The sequence below is a fragment of the Crocodylus porosus genome, unplaced genomic scaffold (assembly GCF_001723895.1).
Source record: "Crocodylus porosus isolate Cpor-Errol unplaced genomic scaffold, CroPor_comp1, whole genome shotgun sequence".
Classification (NCBI taxonomy): domain Eukaryota; kingdom Metazoa; phylum Chordata; order Crocodylia; family Crocodylidae; genus Crocodylus; species Crocodylus porosus.
In genome coordinates, this window is record NW_017728946.1 from 1613355 (window position 1) to 1631515 (window position 18161).

The 18161-nt window shown below is 49.9% G+C and overlaps 1 protein-coding gene across 1 annotated transcript in view; it reads left to right on the forward strand.

Moving 5' to 3' along the window:
* The window catches only part of ARHGAP39 (Rho GTPase activating protein 39), a 65002-nt gene extending 47094 nt beyond the window's left edge, over nt 1-17908 (forward strand). Inside the window, exons 7-9 of the mRNA XM_019550759.1 lie at nt 16064-16155; nt 16931-17100; nt 17540-17908. Coding sequence (XP_019406304.1) covers nt 16064-16155; nt 16931-17100; nt 17540-17734 — 457 coding nt within the window. The 3' untranslated portion in view covers nt 17735-17908. The remainder of the gene's footprint in view (nt 1-16063; nt 16156-16930; nt 17101-17539) is intronic.
* Nucleotides 17909-18161: the final 253 nt, after the last annotated feature.

The window sequence follows — 18161 nt, forward strand, 5'->3', positions numbered from 1 at the left end:
GTTTATGACCGTTCAACCTCATGATCCCTTGGGGCGATCTGGGGAAGAAACGTTCCCCCAGATCCTGATAGGATTTTCCTGAGTGATCCTCCCACGAGATGTCCGGGTAGTTGAAGTCACCCATGACAACCATGGTCCTGGAGCATGAGGCCTCAGCCAATTCTCGGGTGAACTCCTGGTCAAGCTCAGGACTTTGTGTGGGAGGTCTGTAGTAGACTCCCACTGTTGTGTCCCCTGTGCCATGTTCCCCACGGATTTTAATCCAGAGGGTCTCCAGTCATCCACCCTGATTGCCATCATCAGCTTGCAGGGACGCATAGCTTTTCTTAACATAGAGAGCTACACCCCCACCCCTTTTATCTACACAATCCCTCCTGTACAGGATATAGCCATCTATACCTGTGGTCCAGTCATGGGTGGAGTCCCACCAGGTCTCCATTTTCCCTACGACATCATAATTATTTGCATTAAGCAGGAGGATTGAGCTCCTACTTATTCCCCAAGCTCCTGGCATTTGTGTCCAGGCAGGCAAGTGTCCCCTTGGGGGCTCTTGCTTTGCCCACAGATTGATTCAGGGCTGGGGCAGGGGTGGGCTCCCTTAAGTGCCTTGACCTGCTGGCTTTGCAGTGGTTGCTCAGCAGGCCAGCAGTGGTAGTAGTTCCCCTGTCCCCAATGGGTTTAGTTTAAAGCCTTGTGGAGCAGGTCAGCCAATCTGGCTGAGAAGAGCTTCCTTTCCAGGGGTGAGAGGTGGAGGCCTTCTCTTCCCAGCAGCTCGCTGCCTCTCTCACGAAAGAGCGGGCTTTGATTGTGGAAGCCAAAGCGTTCGCTATGACACCAGTGCCACAGTCTTTGGTTCACTACTTTGATCCTTCTCTCCCTCCTCAGCCCATACCCCGAGACTGAGAGGATCAAAAAGAACACCACCTGGTCCCCCAGACCCTTTAGCCCTGCTCCCAAATCCCTGTAGCACTTCATGACCTGGCTGGGAGTGCTCTGAGCTGTGGTATTGGTGCCCACATGAATAAGGAGCATAGGATAGTGGTCTGTGGGCTGGAGGAGCTTAGGGATCCTCTCCACAATGTCTAGGATGCAGGCCCCTGGAAAGCAGCAATCTTCCCAGGCTAAGAGGTCGGGGCAGCAGATTACCCCCTCAGTCCCCCTGAGGATGGAGTCTCTGACAACAAACACCTTACATTTTGTCTTGGGGAGTGCGGGGACAGTAGCTGCAGTTGAGCCTGTGTTGCCTGCAGGAGCTGGCAACTCAGCAGGCTGTGCTGGAGTACCAAGAGGTGTGTACCTGTTGCTAAGTTCCGGCGGGGCAGAGGCCTTGGTGTAGTGGGCCTTAGGGCCCTTGACCACCTTGGTCCATGCCCCTGACTGGACAGGATGAGAGGTCCTGAAGACCTCCTTTGTCCTGGAGGGAGACCGTGGTCTACCTTCCGGCTCCCGGGGGAAAAGGGCCTGGCAGTAGGAATCTAGCTCCTGCTCGCAGTCCCTGATGCCACACAGTCTCTGGACTGTGGCCTGGAGCTCCTCCAGCTGGCGCACCAGAGACCGAAAAAGGGAGCAGACCCCACAAGGGGAGGTGGTCATGTATGCAAACTTTCAGAATTCCAAGATGGCAACCGGGGGGGGGGCGGAGCACCTATCAAGTGGCAGGGCTACCCATGCAGCCCTTGATGTCTTGCCAAAACCCTGTAAGCGGGCCTCCACCCAAAATAATTGCCCTCCCCTGCCTTAGGGCGATGTGTAGATGTGCCCATTGTGAACCACATTGATTACCTTGTACCAGGGCATGTTTCCTAGACCATATGAAATTGAGTGACATTTATCAATGAGCCACCAGAACCCACTGACTGTATTTCCATCTGGATCAGTAACTGCTGCCTAGGTAAGTGTTTCAAGCAAATCTAGCAAGCCTGGAAAGGGATGCTTAAGAGGGTGCTCCTCAAGGGACCAGTAGTCCATTGATGTATATGAATTGAGGGATTTTTTTTTCTGACTCACTAAATTATTTGAATTGATTATGATACCAGGTGAATTTTGACATCTCCTCGCATAGTGTGAACTTTCAGTGAACCAGATTTTTGTGCTTGGTAAAAGCTGGGGGTGTGGTAAATCCTTTTCCTTGCAGAAGAAAGGAAGGGAGGAAGTTAGCAGCATAAAAACACTGGACTTCAAAAAGCCACAATCCCCTGGGAGGCATATCTAAGGGAAAAAGCAATCCAGAAGAGTTGTTTTTTCCTTAATAAGACAATATTATGGGTGCAAGTCTATGCTCTCCTGATATGTAGGAAGGATAGGAAGTGTTATAAGAGATCTGCTTGGCTACATGATCTCGTCAATGTGAAACCTAAAAGGAATCTTACAGAAAGTGGAAACTTGGCCATATGATGAAGGATAAATATAAAAGTATGGGGATAAAATCAGGTAAGCCAAAGTAGAAATTAAGATAAAGCTAGCAAAACACATAAAAAACAGGAAACAAAATCATTCTATAAATATGGTAAGCTAGAAGGAAGGAAAAAAGTTTTTTCTATAAATAGACAAACTGCTTTTTTCAGTTTAAAAAGGACCCGCCAATGGCAAGGCCGCAGTTCATCCCGGCTCCAGTGTGAGATGCATGGGCAGAAGCCCTTTGCACCCCCATTGAGCCCAGGGACCCCCAGTAGGACCCCGACCCAGACCCCCAGCACAGCCAGAGGTAGGTGAGACCCATGGTGACAGAGGGTCCTAGACCTAATCAACTGCGGGACAGCTGAGGGGAGCCAAGGCGGGGTCATGCCTCTCCCCCAGCTCCTACTTCTCCCAGCCCCAAGGAAACCATGTGACTGGAGCCTCATGAACAGGATGTGCAAATAGGTGCACTTCTAGGCCCGGCATGCAAGTTAGCATGGGAGTTCACACAGGAGGGCGAGTGGGAGAGCCCGAGGCCCTGCCAGTGAGCCCTAGGGAAGGTAGTCACAATAGTAGCCAGACAACGCGGATGGCAGTAGCCAGGCTACCACCAGTACAATGCAGATGGCTGCACGTCACACCTCAAGGATCCCCTCAGAGTCTGAGACCTCCCCCTCTGGCACTTCTCAGGTCTCCACCCAGATGGAACCCATGGTTCCGGGCTCCACGCAGACAGAGCCTCTGGCTCTCAGCTGTGGGGGCTGCCTGGCACAATTCCAAGCACATGGGACTGGGAGCATGGCCACCTCCCTTTGTAAGGTCTGCACCACTTTGGAGTCTCTGAGGTGCCAGATAGAGGAACTCCAGACTTCAGTCCAGAGACTGTGTGCCATCAGGGATGGCGAGCAGGAGATAGACTTCTACTGCCAGGCCCTTCATCCCATGATGGCCGAGGGTAGACCAAGGTCACCCTCCAGGACAAGGGAGGACTTAAGGATCTCCCACACTGTCCAGCCAGGGGCTTGGACCAAGGTGGTCAACAGCCCTAAGGCCCACTGCACCAGGGTACCCTCCCCTCTGTAGCTCTAAAACAGCTTTGAACCTCTTGCAACCCCAGTAGAGCCTGCAGAGCTGCCAGCTCCTGCAAGCAAGGGAGGATCACTCATAGCTACCCATCCCTACTCTTCCTAAGACAAAACACGGAGTGGTCGTTGTGGGAGACTCCCTCCTGAGTCTTGTAGAGCTGGAATAAGCACTCAGGTGCCGGTTGCTAGGGCAGCTGGAGGGAGCCAGTGACCCACACCTGCTAGCGGTCAGCTGACCGGAAGGGGCAGGGCCTGGCTCCCATTTAAACCGCAGGACTGTGTCCAGACAGGCAGTTCCCTGCTGGCAGCCAGAGGGGAAGGAGCTCTGCCAGACTGAGCTAAGAGGAGAGGCTGGACTGCAGGTATGGCCCGAGATTAGGGAAAGATAGAGTAACCCCCGTGTGTCAGGAAGAATGATGTTGTAGCCAATTGGCAGAGATTTATGTTATAGCGTAGGGGCTTGAGTTTTCTGTTTGCTGTTTATTACCGGTGGTTTGGGAGAGGCTATTAGGGGTTGGAGGAGGCCTCATGGGGTTCCCACACTACCATGGATCCCCTGGCGCCAGAGAGGGCACAGCATTCGGGGGTGCACTGACCCCAGCCCCAGAGAAGGGACATGAAGACTTAGAGGCCAGGTAAGGCCGAGGCTGCCTGAGCCAAACGAGGGTTCGAGACCTTGAGCAGGAGAGTTGGGACCAGGCATAGCTATGGCCACCTGAGCCCCAAGGCCGTGGAAAGCAAGAAGCCTCAGAGCAAAAGGGGCAGCGAGAAGCCCCAGAGCAGAGGGGGCAGTGAGAAGCCCAGAGAGGGGGCAGTGAGAAGCCCAGAGAGGGGGCAGCGAGGAGCCCCAGAGAGGGGGCGCAAACCTCCGGCGCCAGCGAGGCACAATCTTAAAAGCCGGGGAGCTCTGGTGGGCCTGAGCGTTATTTTCAGGCTCGGGGTCATCCCCTGGCTTGGGGCTTGCAGCCCTCCAGTGGTGGGGTTGGCGCCCAGGCCCTCTTGACCAGTCTCCAGATTGGAGCAGGAAAAGGGGCCAGGGCCCCAAGACAGTGGAAGAGGCTAGAGCCTCAAAGTCAAACCCTGTTTAGTGAGTTTAGACGGGGAGGCCTAGCTAGAGAAAAATCAGGGGTCAGTCCCACATAAGGGAACGGCCCCAACATATCCAATACAATAGGCAGCCTCCCGCTCACAAGAACATCATCCTAAGTTCCATCAAGACGTGGCAGGTGAGTATAGGGCAAGACATAAGAATCCCAAAGAAGGATCCAAGGGTGCCCACGCAAGGCATGGAGTACTAGGAAAATGGCGCTGGGAGGTGCGACCTGTTACAGGGGACAGTCTGCTGCCCTGAACCCTTAGCCCAGGAGGTCTGCTGCCTCCCGGGGGCCCACATCCAGGACATAGCAGAAAAGATCCCAAACTTATCCAGCCCTCTGACCATTACCCTATACTCCTTATCCATGTGGGCATGAATGATATGGCTCAGAGCAATCCCAGCCGGGTCATGAGTGGCTACAGGGCTCTGGAATCAGGGCTTATGGGGTTGGGGGCGCAGGTAGTGTTTTTCTTGATCCTCCTGGTTGTGGGTCGTGGGCTGAGGAGGGAGGGGTGGATCGAGGTAGTCAACCAAAGACTGGTGTCATCGTGAAGGCTTTGGCTTCCATGAACACGGTCCACTCTTTGGTGAGAAAGGCAGTGGTTTGCTGAGAAGAGACGGCTTCCACCTCACTTCACTGGGAAGGAAGCTCTTCTCAGCCAGAATGGCTGACTTATTCAACTGGACTTTAAACTAAGCCTGCTGGGGGATGGGTGGACAACTGCCAATGCAAGCCCACCAGGCAACTACTGCAAAATCAGCAGGTTAGGGCACCCAAGGGAATCCATTCCTACCCCAGCCCTGGAATGATGTCCGCCTGGGAGTGCAAGGAGCCTAGGGCTTCCAATGGGACACTCACATGTCTGTACACCAATGCCAGGAGCTTGGGGAACAAACAGGAGGAACTGGTCCTCCTGCTAAACAAGAATGACTATGATCTCATAGGGATAACAGAGACCCGGTGGGACTCCACTTATGACTGGGCCATAGGCATAGATGGCTATACCCTATACAGGAAAGGATAAAAAGGGTGGGTGTGTAGCTCTCTATGTCAAGGAAAGCTACACATCCCTGCAAGTTGACATTGGCACCCAGGAGGACAACTGGAGTCCCTCTGGATTAAAATACATGGGGAACATGGCACAGAGACCACAATGGTAGGAGTCTACTATGGACCTCCTAACCAGGAACGAGAGCTGGACCAGGAATTTGCCAAGGAACTGGCTGAGGCTGCATGCTGTCAGTGCTTGGTTGTCATGGGAGACTTCAACTACCCAGACATCTCATAGGAACAGCACTTGGCCAAATCTGAAGGGTCACAAAGCTTCCTCACATGCGTGGACAAGCTCTACCTGACTCAAGAAGTCTCTGGACCAAGAGGTAAAGCGTTGCTGGACCTGGTACTGGCCAAAGCGGATGATCTAATCAGCAACCTAAGAATCAAAGGAATACTGGGAGACAGTGACCATGAGCTGATCACTTTTACTATCCATCACAAAGCTGGCAAGTCAGTGAGCAATGCAGAAGTCCTTGACTTTAGGAAAACTGACTTTGATAAGCTCAGGAGGCTTGTTGTCAAGGCCCTAAGGGTCCATGACTCATCAGGGAGAGGAGTCCAAGAGGAGTGGTTGCTTCTTAAGGAGCGATCCTGACAGCACAAGGGATATCCGTCCCTTCTTGGAGGAAAGGTAGCAAAAGGGCACAGCAACCCTCTTGGCTCAGCATGGAACTTGGTTCAGCACGGAACTCCTATGCCTAAAAGGAGAGGCTTATAAAGGATGGAAGACTGGAATCACCACAAAGGAGGAGTACACAGTACTGGTCAGTGCCTGCAGGGAGCAAACCAGGAAAGCCAAGGCTGCAACTGAACTCCATCTGGCTCCACATATCAAGGACAATAAAAAGTCCTTTTTCAGGTATGTGGGGAGTCGGAAGACAAGCAAGGGTAACATTGGACCCCTGTTAAACCAAATGGGACAACTGATAACTGACGCTCAGGAAAAAGCCAACCTGCTTAATGGGTGCTTCGCGTTGGTTTTTCATCAGCCCAAAGGGACCACCCTGCCTAGCATGATGTGGGATGTGGTGAATTTATACCCAGCATCGGTGTAGACCTTGTAAAGGAACATCTTGACAGGTTGGACACCTTCAAGTCAGCTGGTCCTGATAAATTACACCCCAGAGTACTTAAGGAGCTGGCAGGTGTCATAGCTCAACCATTGGCAAAAATATTCAAAAACAGGTGGCACTCAGGTGAAGTACCTGAAGATTGGAAGAAGGCCGATGCGGTGCCCATCTTTAAGAAAAGGATGAAAGTAGATCCAGGGAACTACAGGCCAATCAGCTTGACCCCAATCCCCTGTAAGATTCTGGAAAAAATTATCAAAGAGATCATTCTTGACCAGCTGGCTGATGGCAACATCCTGAGGGACAGCCAGCATGGATTTGTTGTGGGTAGGTCTTGCCTGACCAATCTCATCTCCTTCTATGACCAGGTGACACATTACCTGGACAAGGGAGAAGAGATTGACATCATATATCTGGACTTTAAAAAAGCCTTTTATCTGGTGTCCCATGAGCTCCTCATGGAAAAATAGGCCACTTGTGTCCTTGGCTACACCACAGTCCAATGGCTGGGGATTTGGCTCTGAGGTCAGATCCAAAGAGTAGTAATCGACGGAAGTGAATCATTATGGTGCTCCGTGACCAGTGGTGTCCCCCAGTGGTGTTCTAGGACCAGTTCTCTTTAACGTCTTTATCAGTGATGTAGACACTGGTGTCAGAAGTGGACTGGCCAAGTTTGCTGATGACCCTAACCTTTGGGGTAGAGCATCCATACCTGAGGATAGGCTGGTGATCCAGCCTGACTTGGATAGGCTTAGAAAGTGGGCGGATATAAACCTGATGTTCAAAACCAAAAAATGCAAGGTACTCCACCTCAGGCATTGGCGGGGGAACCCACAGCACACTTATAGGCTCGGCAGTGCTATATTTGCTAGCACCATGGCCAAAAGAGACTTGGGGGTCATGATTGACAGCAAGATGTACATGACTCACCAATGCAATGTCACAGCTGGTAAAGTGAACAAAACTCTGGCTTGTATCCATAGATACTTCTCAAGTAAATCTAAGGATGTCATCCTCCCACTGTACTCGGTCTTAGTGAGGCCTTGGTGAAGTACTGCATCCAATTCTGGGCTCCACAATTCAAGAAGGATGTCGAGAAGCTTGAGAGAGTCCAGAAGAGAGCCACATGCATGTTCAGAGGGCAAGAGAATAGGCCTTATGAAGAGAGGCTGAGAGCTGTGGGACTCTTCAGCCTGGAAAAGTGCAGGCTCAGGGGTGACCTGGTGGCAGCCTATAAGTACATAAGGGGTGTGCATCAGGATCTGGGGGAAAGTCTGTTCACCAGAGTGCCCCAAGGGACAACAAGGACCAATGGTCACAAACGCCTTCAAGACTGTTTTAGGCTGGACATAAGGAAAAACTTCTTTACTGTCCGAGCCCCCAAGGCCTAGAATAGAGGCCCTCCAGAGGTGGTGCAGGCACCTACTCTGGACTCTTTTAAGAAATGTTTTGACACTTATCTTGCTTGACCCTAGCTGACTTCCTGATCCTGGGGCAAGGGGCTGGACTTGATGATTTTTTGAGGTCTGTTCCAATCCTAATGTCTATGAAATCTATGAAAAGACCCAGGAAAGTGTCGAACCCTTACTAAATGTGGAGGGAACAGTGCAGAGACTGTTGAACTGTTTAATGACTTTTTTCTTCAGTCTTCACAAAAAAAATCAGCTTTCTCATTGCAAGTACAGTTAGCAGCCAGGAAAAAAGGTGGCAGATATTTATTCTAAAGTAGAAAAAGAATAAGTTAGAGATTACTTGAAAAATAGATGTTTTCAAATTAGCAGGGTCTGCAAAAATTCATTCTAAAGTATTCAAAGAATTGGCTAAAGTAATTGAACAGCATGTGGTTATTATCTAAGACAGTGGGCCTTTATGGACCGAAGGCACCCCACTTTGGACTTGAGGAACCATAGCCTTTGTGAATTGAGGCACTGATTTTAAAAAATTCTAATATAAAAGTCTTTGTCTGTCTGTCTGTCTGTCTGTCCGTAATTCTCTGGGCCTAATGCATGTGCCACCAAGAGGGTGCACGCCACTTAGTTGTGAGGGCCTGAAGCATTATGCACAGAGGGAGCGAGGGAGCTGCCATGCCAGCCCCCCACAAAAACAGCCGGCAGGGATGGGGAGGTGATGGGGAAGAGGGGAGTGGGAAGGAGAAGGGGGCATTTCTGGTGGCAGTGCCCCCCCCATCCTGCTGCTACCGTCCAGCCCTGACAGAGGCAGCAGAGATAGGGAGGCAATGGGGAGAGGGGGGCATGTTGCATGCTGCCGGGTGCCAGTGGCTGCCACATGTGCAAGCTCCCCTGCCCCCCTGTTCCTGGAAGGTACTGACAGTACAGGGTGGAATGGCAGGGAGTGGGAGGGTGCACACAGGGCTACACTGGGAGCGACAGGGGGGTGGGGGAGATGAATGGGCAGGGGGCGTATGGGGCAGATGTGGCAGATGGGGGGGATACCGGGCTGGGACGTTGCATGGGGCCAGAGGCAGACAGTGGCACCACGGGGTGCTGGGTGGTGGCACTCCGTTCCCTCCCCCCCATCATTCATGATGGGCAATTTGCTAATAATTTATATATTACAGTTCTTATGTCATTGCAGAAAGGATGGGCATTGAGGGTTGGGAATCATCTCATGGAGATCAGGAAGTTGACAAATACAAGGTCAGCTTTACAAAAGGGAAAAGGAGGGACCTGTGGAACTGTAGACCAACCATTCTAACTTTAAAACACAGAAAGATTCTGAAATACAGCATCAAGCATAGATAATTTGTAAGCGTCTAGCTGATAACATGTTAATAACAAACACCTAACATCAATTTGTCAAGTACAAATCCTGCCTAATTAGTTTGATATCCTTCTGTGACAAGGCTTGTAGGTAGGGTGGAGCAGTGGATGTGATATACCTCAGCTTTGAGACTTTTGACACTTTTTCTGATTATATCCATATAAGTAAGATATAGAAATATGGTCTAGATGAAACTACTTTCAAGTTGACATATAAGACAAAAAGCTGTTTTTATTCCTGTTTTCATAATGCTACTACAGGTAACAGTGGGGACAATAATATGCATAAGGGGGCATCTACACACACTAGTCCAAACTTTAGGGTGTTATACATGTGCTCCATGAGTGGGGCATAGGGCGGGGACACTTTTAATTAGAGCAGGTCTTAGAGAAACTCTTCTTAAAAAGTGCCCAGAGCGTCTCATGTATCAGCATCCCTGTGCTTAAAAATGGCAATGGGAGTGCCCTTGCTGCCATTTTTAAGCATGCTGATACATGAGATGCTGGAGGCTACTGGAGCATAGTAGTTACCACACTACAGCAGATTTGATTATTTGGCTCCAAAGAAGAATGGCTTGAAATCCCCTGGGTCAAGAGAGAACAGGACAGCGAGAGAGACCTAATTGTAGGTGTATATGCACCCGCCTGGCCTCGTGTAGGCGCTCCCTTGCCACCTTGGAACATGCACCCGTTGTCGGCTGTGGGGTTTGTTCCTGTGGCCTTGATGCTGGGTCGCATTCACCCCGCGGGAGACCCCAATACTCTCCTGTCATGACATGTTTTTTCCCTTCAGTGGTGGGGCTCCTTGTGGGTCTTTGCAGGTGAGGCGCTACTCCTAGCAGGTACTCTTGGGGCTTCACATCCCCTACACCCTAACCATGCACTAGCCTTTAGGACGGCCAGATGATGGACTGCCGGCTCACCCTCCAATGTCATCGTCTATCCTCTCTTCTCCTGCTCAGCTCCCACCAGTCTTCCCTTGCATGGGATGATTATGGAACATTAGGCCATCCCTAACAATATGCTGGGTCTTCCCTGCTACACTGTCTCGGCTCTTCTTGATCCATGAACGTCTCTTGTGGTCTCTCTCCCTGTCTTGGGGCCCCTAGGTAACAAAACAAATTAAATCAAAGAAAACAAATGGGGAACAGGGCATCTGTGACTTCTATGTCCCTCGATGCCATCCTTCCTGGTCCAGCTACGCTTCTGGGCCAATGTTGTGTCCTTTAACTGGTCCTGGACCACTCTGACGGGTTCTCACTCGATCTCTCTTTTGGCTGCCAGTGCAGCCTGAGTTTGGGTCGGGGAGCAGTCCTGCTGCCAGTCTCCAGCAGTGCTCCCCCAACCATTTCCCTGCTGCCAACGTTTATTTCAGCTGGGCAGCATTTTTCAATGATGTCATCCACCTGCATTCATCCACCTGCATTGCTCACAGCCGGCAATAAAAGCAGCTGACGAACCACACGGGCGTTCCATACTGGTGTGGTTCCTCTGGCTCCTTTTTTCCTAAAAAAGGTACGCTTGCCTTGTCTTCAGGGCTTTTCTCTTTCTTGTCGAGGCAGGTCACCCATCCCTTGGGTCCTGCTGCAGGAGGGGTCTTTGGACCCTCTGCCTGTGTCCCCCTGGAACAGTATACTACAGACTACCAAACCAGGATGAGGAACTCAATCTAGAGTTCGCCCAACAACTGACAGGGGCCATGTGTGCATGAGACATGGTCATCATGGGCGACTTTATCCAGACATTTCTTGGGAGGAACACTTGGCCAAGCTGCATTGGTCGCATTCCTTCCTGACCTGCATCAAAGACTTTTTTCTGACTCAGGAGGTGCACAGGCCAATCAGAGGTAATACTTTTCTAGACTTGGTCCTGGCCAAAGTAGACAACCTGGTGAATGACGTAAACATAGAGGGCAGCCTGGGTGATAGCAACCATGAAACCATTATGTTTACTGTCCATTGCAAGGCAGACGAATTAGATAGCAGGTTTGAAGTCTTGGACTTAAACATGCAAACTTCAAGAAGCTCAGGTCACTAGTAGGGAAAGTACTGCGGGGCCAGGGACCAAAAGCAAAAGGAGTACATGAAAAGTCATTCCTTAAGGACACAATCCTTGAAGCACAAAAGAACTCCATTCCCACGTGGAGGAAAGGTACTAGGAGGGCTGGAAGCCCTCTTGGTTAAACAGAGAAATCACGGTTCTCTTAAGAAAGAAGAAAGACGTAGAGACAATGGAAGCTTGGGACAGGCCCCCAGTGGGACCATACAACTATGGCCCGCACTTGTAGGGATCAGATTAGAAAAGCTAAGGCAGTGACTGAACTAAAATTAGCAACAGGAATCAAGGACAACAAGAAGTCCTTCTTTAAGTATGTAGGAAGAGGAGGAAAATGAACGGGAGTGTGGGGCCACTGCTCAACAACTCAGGACAGCTGGTTACTGACACTCAGGAGAAAACTGAACTCCTGAATGACTACTTTGTTTCGCTCTTTCACTGGGCCAAGGGGGAGATCTCACTAGATAGGGTACTGAATGAGCAGGGTAGGAATGACCACCTTCCTACTATTGTTGTAGAACTAGTGTGTGATCAGTTAAAAAAATTAGACGCATATAGTCAGCAGGACCAGATGAACTTCGTCCAAGAGTGCTGAAGGAGCTGGCCAAAGTCATCATAGAACCCCTGGCAAAGCTCTTCCAAAACTTGGCACTATGGAGAGGTCTCTGAGGACTGAAAGAGGGCCAATGTTGTGACCATCTTCAAGAAGGGGAGAAAGGAGGACCCAGGTAACTATAGGCCAATTAGCCTAACTTCTATCACAGTGAAAATCCTGGAAAAATTCATTAAGGAGTCTTATGTGTGATAGGCTTGCAGAAAGTACGATTCTGAATGACAGCCAGCATGGCTTCATCATGGGCAAGTCGTGTCTTACCAACCTCAAATCCTTTTATGATCAGGTAACTCGCAACCTGGATAAGAGAGAGGAGGTTGACATTGTATATCTTGACTTCCAAAAAGCTTTTCATCTGGTATCCCATGATCTCACAAGGAAATTGGAGGATTGTGGGCTTAACTGTGAGACAGTAAGGTGGGTAGGAAGCTGGCTGCCGGGTAGGACCCAGAGAGTTCTAATGAACAGATCTGTGTCATCTTGGCAAGAAGTGACCAGTGATGTCCTGCAGGGCTCAATGCTTGGTCCAGTGCTATTCAAATACATCAGTGATTTAGAAGTGGTGGTGAAGAGCTCACTGGACAAGAGCTCACTGGACAAGGCCAGAGGCCTTCTTTAAAAGGCATCCCTGTATAGTGCTCCCTGGCCACTTGTGTTTCAGGCCAGAGCAGTTTGCAGCGTGCTGGCACAGCCCTCTATGACTTTGTCTCCAGAGCCTCTGCCCACCATGAGATGGCTGCTCGAACCCCCAGGCCCTGGGAGCAACAGCCCACACCCTGGGCTTCTGCTTACTTGCTCACTGTGCTTCGCTGCCATGGTGACTGCCGTCTGGCCCAGGTTAGTCTTGGCCCTAGCTGCCCACCACATCTGATGTGCTCTGCCCCTGCACTGATGCTGCTCAGCCCCTGGGCTGCCACCTGGACCCTGACAGGGACATCAACAATGCATATGTGGGCACCACCACCAGTCCTGTTCACGAGCTGCTGGGGCTCTAGCCCCACCACCTATGGGGCTGCCCAGGCAGCCAGGATTGGTAACTGTACATCACCCAGCACACCTGGGACAATGAGCAGTAGCTGGAGTCATTTTGGATGTCGTGGGCCACCTTCAAGAGATCCTCAGCCAGCTCTGCACATACCTGGAGCAGCAGGCCACCACCATGCAGCTGCCTCATGGAAATCCGGCTGGCCATTGCCTTATTCATGTTGGCCACACCTGCCAGCCTGCACTACATCAGCCACCTCTTAGGGTGGGCAAGGCAGCCACTGGGGAGGCCATCCTGGAGGTCTGTGATACCTTCCAGGATGTGCTGGGGCCCACCATACTCCAGGTGCATAACCCCCTGGAGGTGGTGGTGGTGGTGGGGTTCTATGCCCTGGGCTTCCCCCAGTGCATCAGGGCCATGGATGGGCCCCACATCCCCATCACCTGTAGTGACCACCCCTACTACAGCCAGCAGGTAGCTGTTGTACTGCAGGCCATCGTTGACCACCAAAGTGCCTTCATCAACACGAGCACCAGCTGGACTGGCAGTGCTCACAGTGTCTGTGTCTTCTGGAACCCTGCCCCAGCTAAGCCCCGCTAGTCCCCACTTCCCCCGACTATGGTTCCTACAAGGCCTTGACCTTTATGTAGCAGTGGGGTGCCAGCCAGTCATGCCCACGCTCCCGCATGTGGGCCACCAAGCCCTCATAGATGTAGGTGCTGGAGTGCCCGCCCCAGGTGAACTAGCTCTAGACCTCAGCCTTTGCCCAACAAGGTCTGCAGTCTCATCCTGGGAACAGTTAAGCCCCTGAGAGGTGATGTGTGGCATAGAGGATGATGTCAGAATGGCTCTGTTGACAGCCCTTGGGCTGCAGGCAAGAGTCTGGGTGCTGCCGGGCCTGGGTAGGTGGCTACAGCACGCAGCACTAGGGCACAGTGTGGGACAGGCAGGCAGGCAATGGGGCTGGTCTGGGGGCTAGCACTGGGGTTTGGACAGGCTGCTGCAGCTGGCTTGGGGTCACTGCTGCAGCTGGCTCAGGACCACTGCTGCGAGACCCAGTGGCCACAGGCAGGCAGCAAGTGGCACAGGCCACAGGGTCAATGCAGAGTTTTAAAGACCAGGCTGGGGCAGGAAAAGGGCTGCCTCACCCCAGGGCTGGAGAAGTTCCAAGTCCTGTGGCCCTGGGGCTAGCCCGATGGTGGCCCCCTGTTGGTGGGGCTAACTGGGAGCAAATTTGCTCCTGGTCAGCATCTACACATGTGCTACTGCACTGTAACTATGACACGGTTAATTTGCCACTTGCAAATGCAGGTAGCAAATTAACTGTGCAGTGAACTAATAAACTGCTCGGTAACTCCCTGCATGTGTAGGTGGTGCTGCTTTACTGCTCAGTCTACTGCGTGGTAAAGCATCTTACGAAGACATGCCCAGTAACTGTCTGTTTGCATGCTCTAATCCCTGGTAAATGAAAGCTAAGCTGTGGTAGCTTAACTCACAATGAAAGACATGTAAGTAAGAGTACACACATAAGCAGTAACCATGGAGCAGCTGACACATAGTAAATTTGTTCATCTTTTATTTTATGATAAATAGTTTATATGTCTATGCCTTAAATACCCTTTCTGTTTCTAGCAGTGACCTTAGCACAGTGGCTCTAACTGTGGGCTTGATGCCTTTGTTCACTTATGGTAGTGAACACTTTGAAAGATGTTGCTGTTAATTACCATGTGTGAAATCTCCCCAGCAGCTTGTACATAAGAAAATTGCAGAGCCATGTTAAATAATCTACAAATATTACAGGTAGTTACAAGTAGAAAAAATCACTAAAATGAAGATAACTTCCTTCCTGGTGGTAAATAGGACGTGAAAAATTCAACTCCCATGTAAATGTAGCCTTGTACAGACATTCAGTTTCTCCTGAGAGATTCACTGCTCTCCCTGGAGCAATCACAAGTGTACGGATGTTCAGGCTTTCTCAGCCAGGATAAAAATGACCACTCCAGGAGGAAAATAACCTGGGAACAACCAGGGTTAAATCACTCTCATGAGAGTTTTTTCTGTGCAAGTGACTGAAATTAGGAGATGTGTGAAGAGATTAAAAGGTAAATTATCTTTTTCTGATCTGAGGAAGTTTCATATGTGGTTGAACCACCGTTTAAGATAACCAGTTGAAAGCCTGACCTGTCTGACAACATCTTTTATAGTTTCTGGTTTCCTGTGAGAGCTGCATTCCCTAGAACTTCTTATCCCCAGATTTAACCTGTTGCTGAGAAGTACATTGTCAGGAAAATAGTATCTCCTGCTAAGAGAGAGGTAGAGCTTATGGAGCAGGGACAGGCATTCCTACAGAGATCATCTGGCACTGCCTTTGATAATAAACAGCATGATCTTCAGGAGTAATGCTTTTGTACTGGCCACTAACATGCTAACTCTTCTTTGCAAGACTCTGTAATAGGGTGTTTTATCCCCTTAAGAAGGGGCAGACATCCCTGTTAAGGGCATTCAGGGGTGGGCCTTTTGATAATGTTGGGAGATTAAAATCACTAGAGGCAGAGAGAGAAGACTGAAGGGCCAATTTGAAAAGAGGAAGCAAGCAGTGACTGCAGCTGTCTACTACAAGGGGAGGCTAGGAAGTTGTGCTTGGAGCCAGAGCCAGCACCAGTGCATCCTCCTTGAGTGCCTGGGACTGGGCGGAAGGGCTCATGTTGTGTGTATATTCTTTGACTGATTTATTATCTAGGGACTATTTTGCTTATGAGAACTGGCTGAGGACCTCATGAGGTAGCACAACTGCTAGGAAACCTGCATGCAGACTCCCGCTAGTAACACTTAGCCATTGTGACTGAGGCCTGCTGTAAGGTAGGTTGCTGTATAGTGTGTTTGGATTCTTAAGTGTTTTTGCTATCTTTCTGGGTTTGTTTTCAGAGTACCTGGTGACATTGATGAAGTCAATGCATTGAAACTGCAAGTGGATCAGTGGAGCATTCCCAGCAATTGTAGGGACCCTAGTATACCAGGTATGAGGACTCCATATCCATGTGTGTATGGGCCAGATCAGATTAAAATGTAGAGAAAGGGTAGTGTGGATAGTACAAGAGAAATGCAGTTGTGTAAGAATGAATGAACAACACTGTTCTCAGGTTAGTTTAGCAGAGCTCTCCTTGCAAACAGCATTTTATACTGTATTCATAGACCACCAGCAGTAATGCTTGTAAAAGCCAAATCCAATTTCTGGTTCCAGCCATCCCATCTTGGAGTTAATCAGTTTCAATAGGGTGAGAAGATAGGAGCACTGAGCTGTTGGAGATGAATCAGTCAGTGGTACACTTTCCTCTGAAGAAGAACAGAACACCATCGTTCAGATAAAACACAAAGTTAAAATGTACTTGTGGTCAACAGTATTGTCTATTCCAAACATTCAAGAACTGTAAATCAGACCCCAAGAATCATGTGATTGACGTAAACACAATAAATGTCAGATTCTTTTTCTCTGGTTTCTGAGCCTTATGGGTCTGACTCAGGTCACAATTTACAAGCTTTTTACTGCAAGCAGGAGGCCCCAAAACTTCTTTTTATGTGAAAACTGAGATTGTCATGCAACCTTCTGACTGCAGAAGCTGAGGCTTCAGGAAGAAAATGTAATATTGCAAGAGTGGTGTTAAAGCATGCGACCTGACAACAGTGGGGCACTAATGATTCCATTTTACTCTTAAAAAGTGCCCTGAGCAAATTTTCCTTATGAGTGAATCCACACTATCGTAGCATTTCTCATGCCTTTTCCTTTTTCCCTAGCCTCCCTGCTGAAGCTGTGGTATCGGGAGCTGGAGGAACCCCTGATACCACAGCGGTTCTACGAAGAGTGCATCGGCAGCTACGAGAACCCTGATGCTGCTGTGACAGTGGTACAGTTTTTGCCAGATCTCAACAAATTCGTCCTGTGTTACCTCATACACTTCCTGCAGGTAAGCAGGCTTAATGACCCTGCCCCATGTACAGAGATTGAAGCCTGGAGGTATGAAGAAAGCCCTTCGGGTTATAGCTGAGTCACTCAGACATTTGTGTACTAGAGCCTCTGGTCTGCATTCTGGGCTGACAGGCTCCTGACTTAGTCTTTTTGCCCCTTATTGGAGTTGCAGGCTGTGTTAATTTTCAGTCTGCCTTAAGAATGAACAGGGCTGTAGATCTACCATGTTAAGTCCTCTGACCACTGCTGTGGTACCCATCCAAGAACAGACAATCTGCCCTTTCTGAGCATGGAGATATTGGGGATACAATATCAGAAGGGTATTGTCTCTGCAGCTCCCCCCAGTTTTTACGGGGTCCAGGGAGTGAGGTGTGGGCCCAAGACTTAATAGCCTCACACTTTTGCCATTGTTCTGACTGACTGTCCTTCTACCACAGATTTTTGCTCAGCCATGTAATGTGGGCAAAACAAAGATGGATGTCAATAATTTGGCCATGGTGATGGCCCCCAACTGCCTGCGCTGCCAGTCTGACGATCCCCGGGTCATCTTTGAAAACACCCGTAAGGAGATGTCCTTCCTGCGCATGTTGATTGTGCACTTGGACACTAGTTTCATTGAAGGGATGGTGTGAGCGACTGGGACTATGTTCCATGCTATCAGAGACAGCAGGAGGGTAAGGGAGCACCACTTGGGAGATTCTACACATTATCCAAGCCTTTAATCATAGATTCACAGATTGTAGAGTCAGAAGGGACCCCAAAGGATCATCATGTCTGACCCCCTGCCCCAGGCAGGAAAAGGACCGAGGTCAAATAACCCCAGTCAGGTGCCTATCTAGCCTCCTCTTGAAGACCTCCAAGTTAGGTGATAGTACCACCTTTCTTGGCAGCCCATTCCAGATTCTTGCCACCTTTACTGTGAAAAATGTCTTCCTAATGTCTAACCTGAATCTACTCTCCACTAGTTTGTACACATTATTCCTAGTTACTCCTAGGGGTGCCTTGGTAAATGGCACATCTCCAACTCTGTTGTCCTCCCTTGATAAACTTATAGGCTGC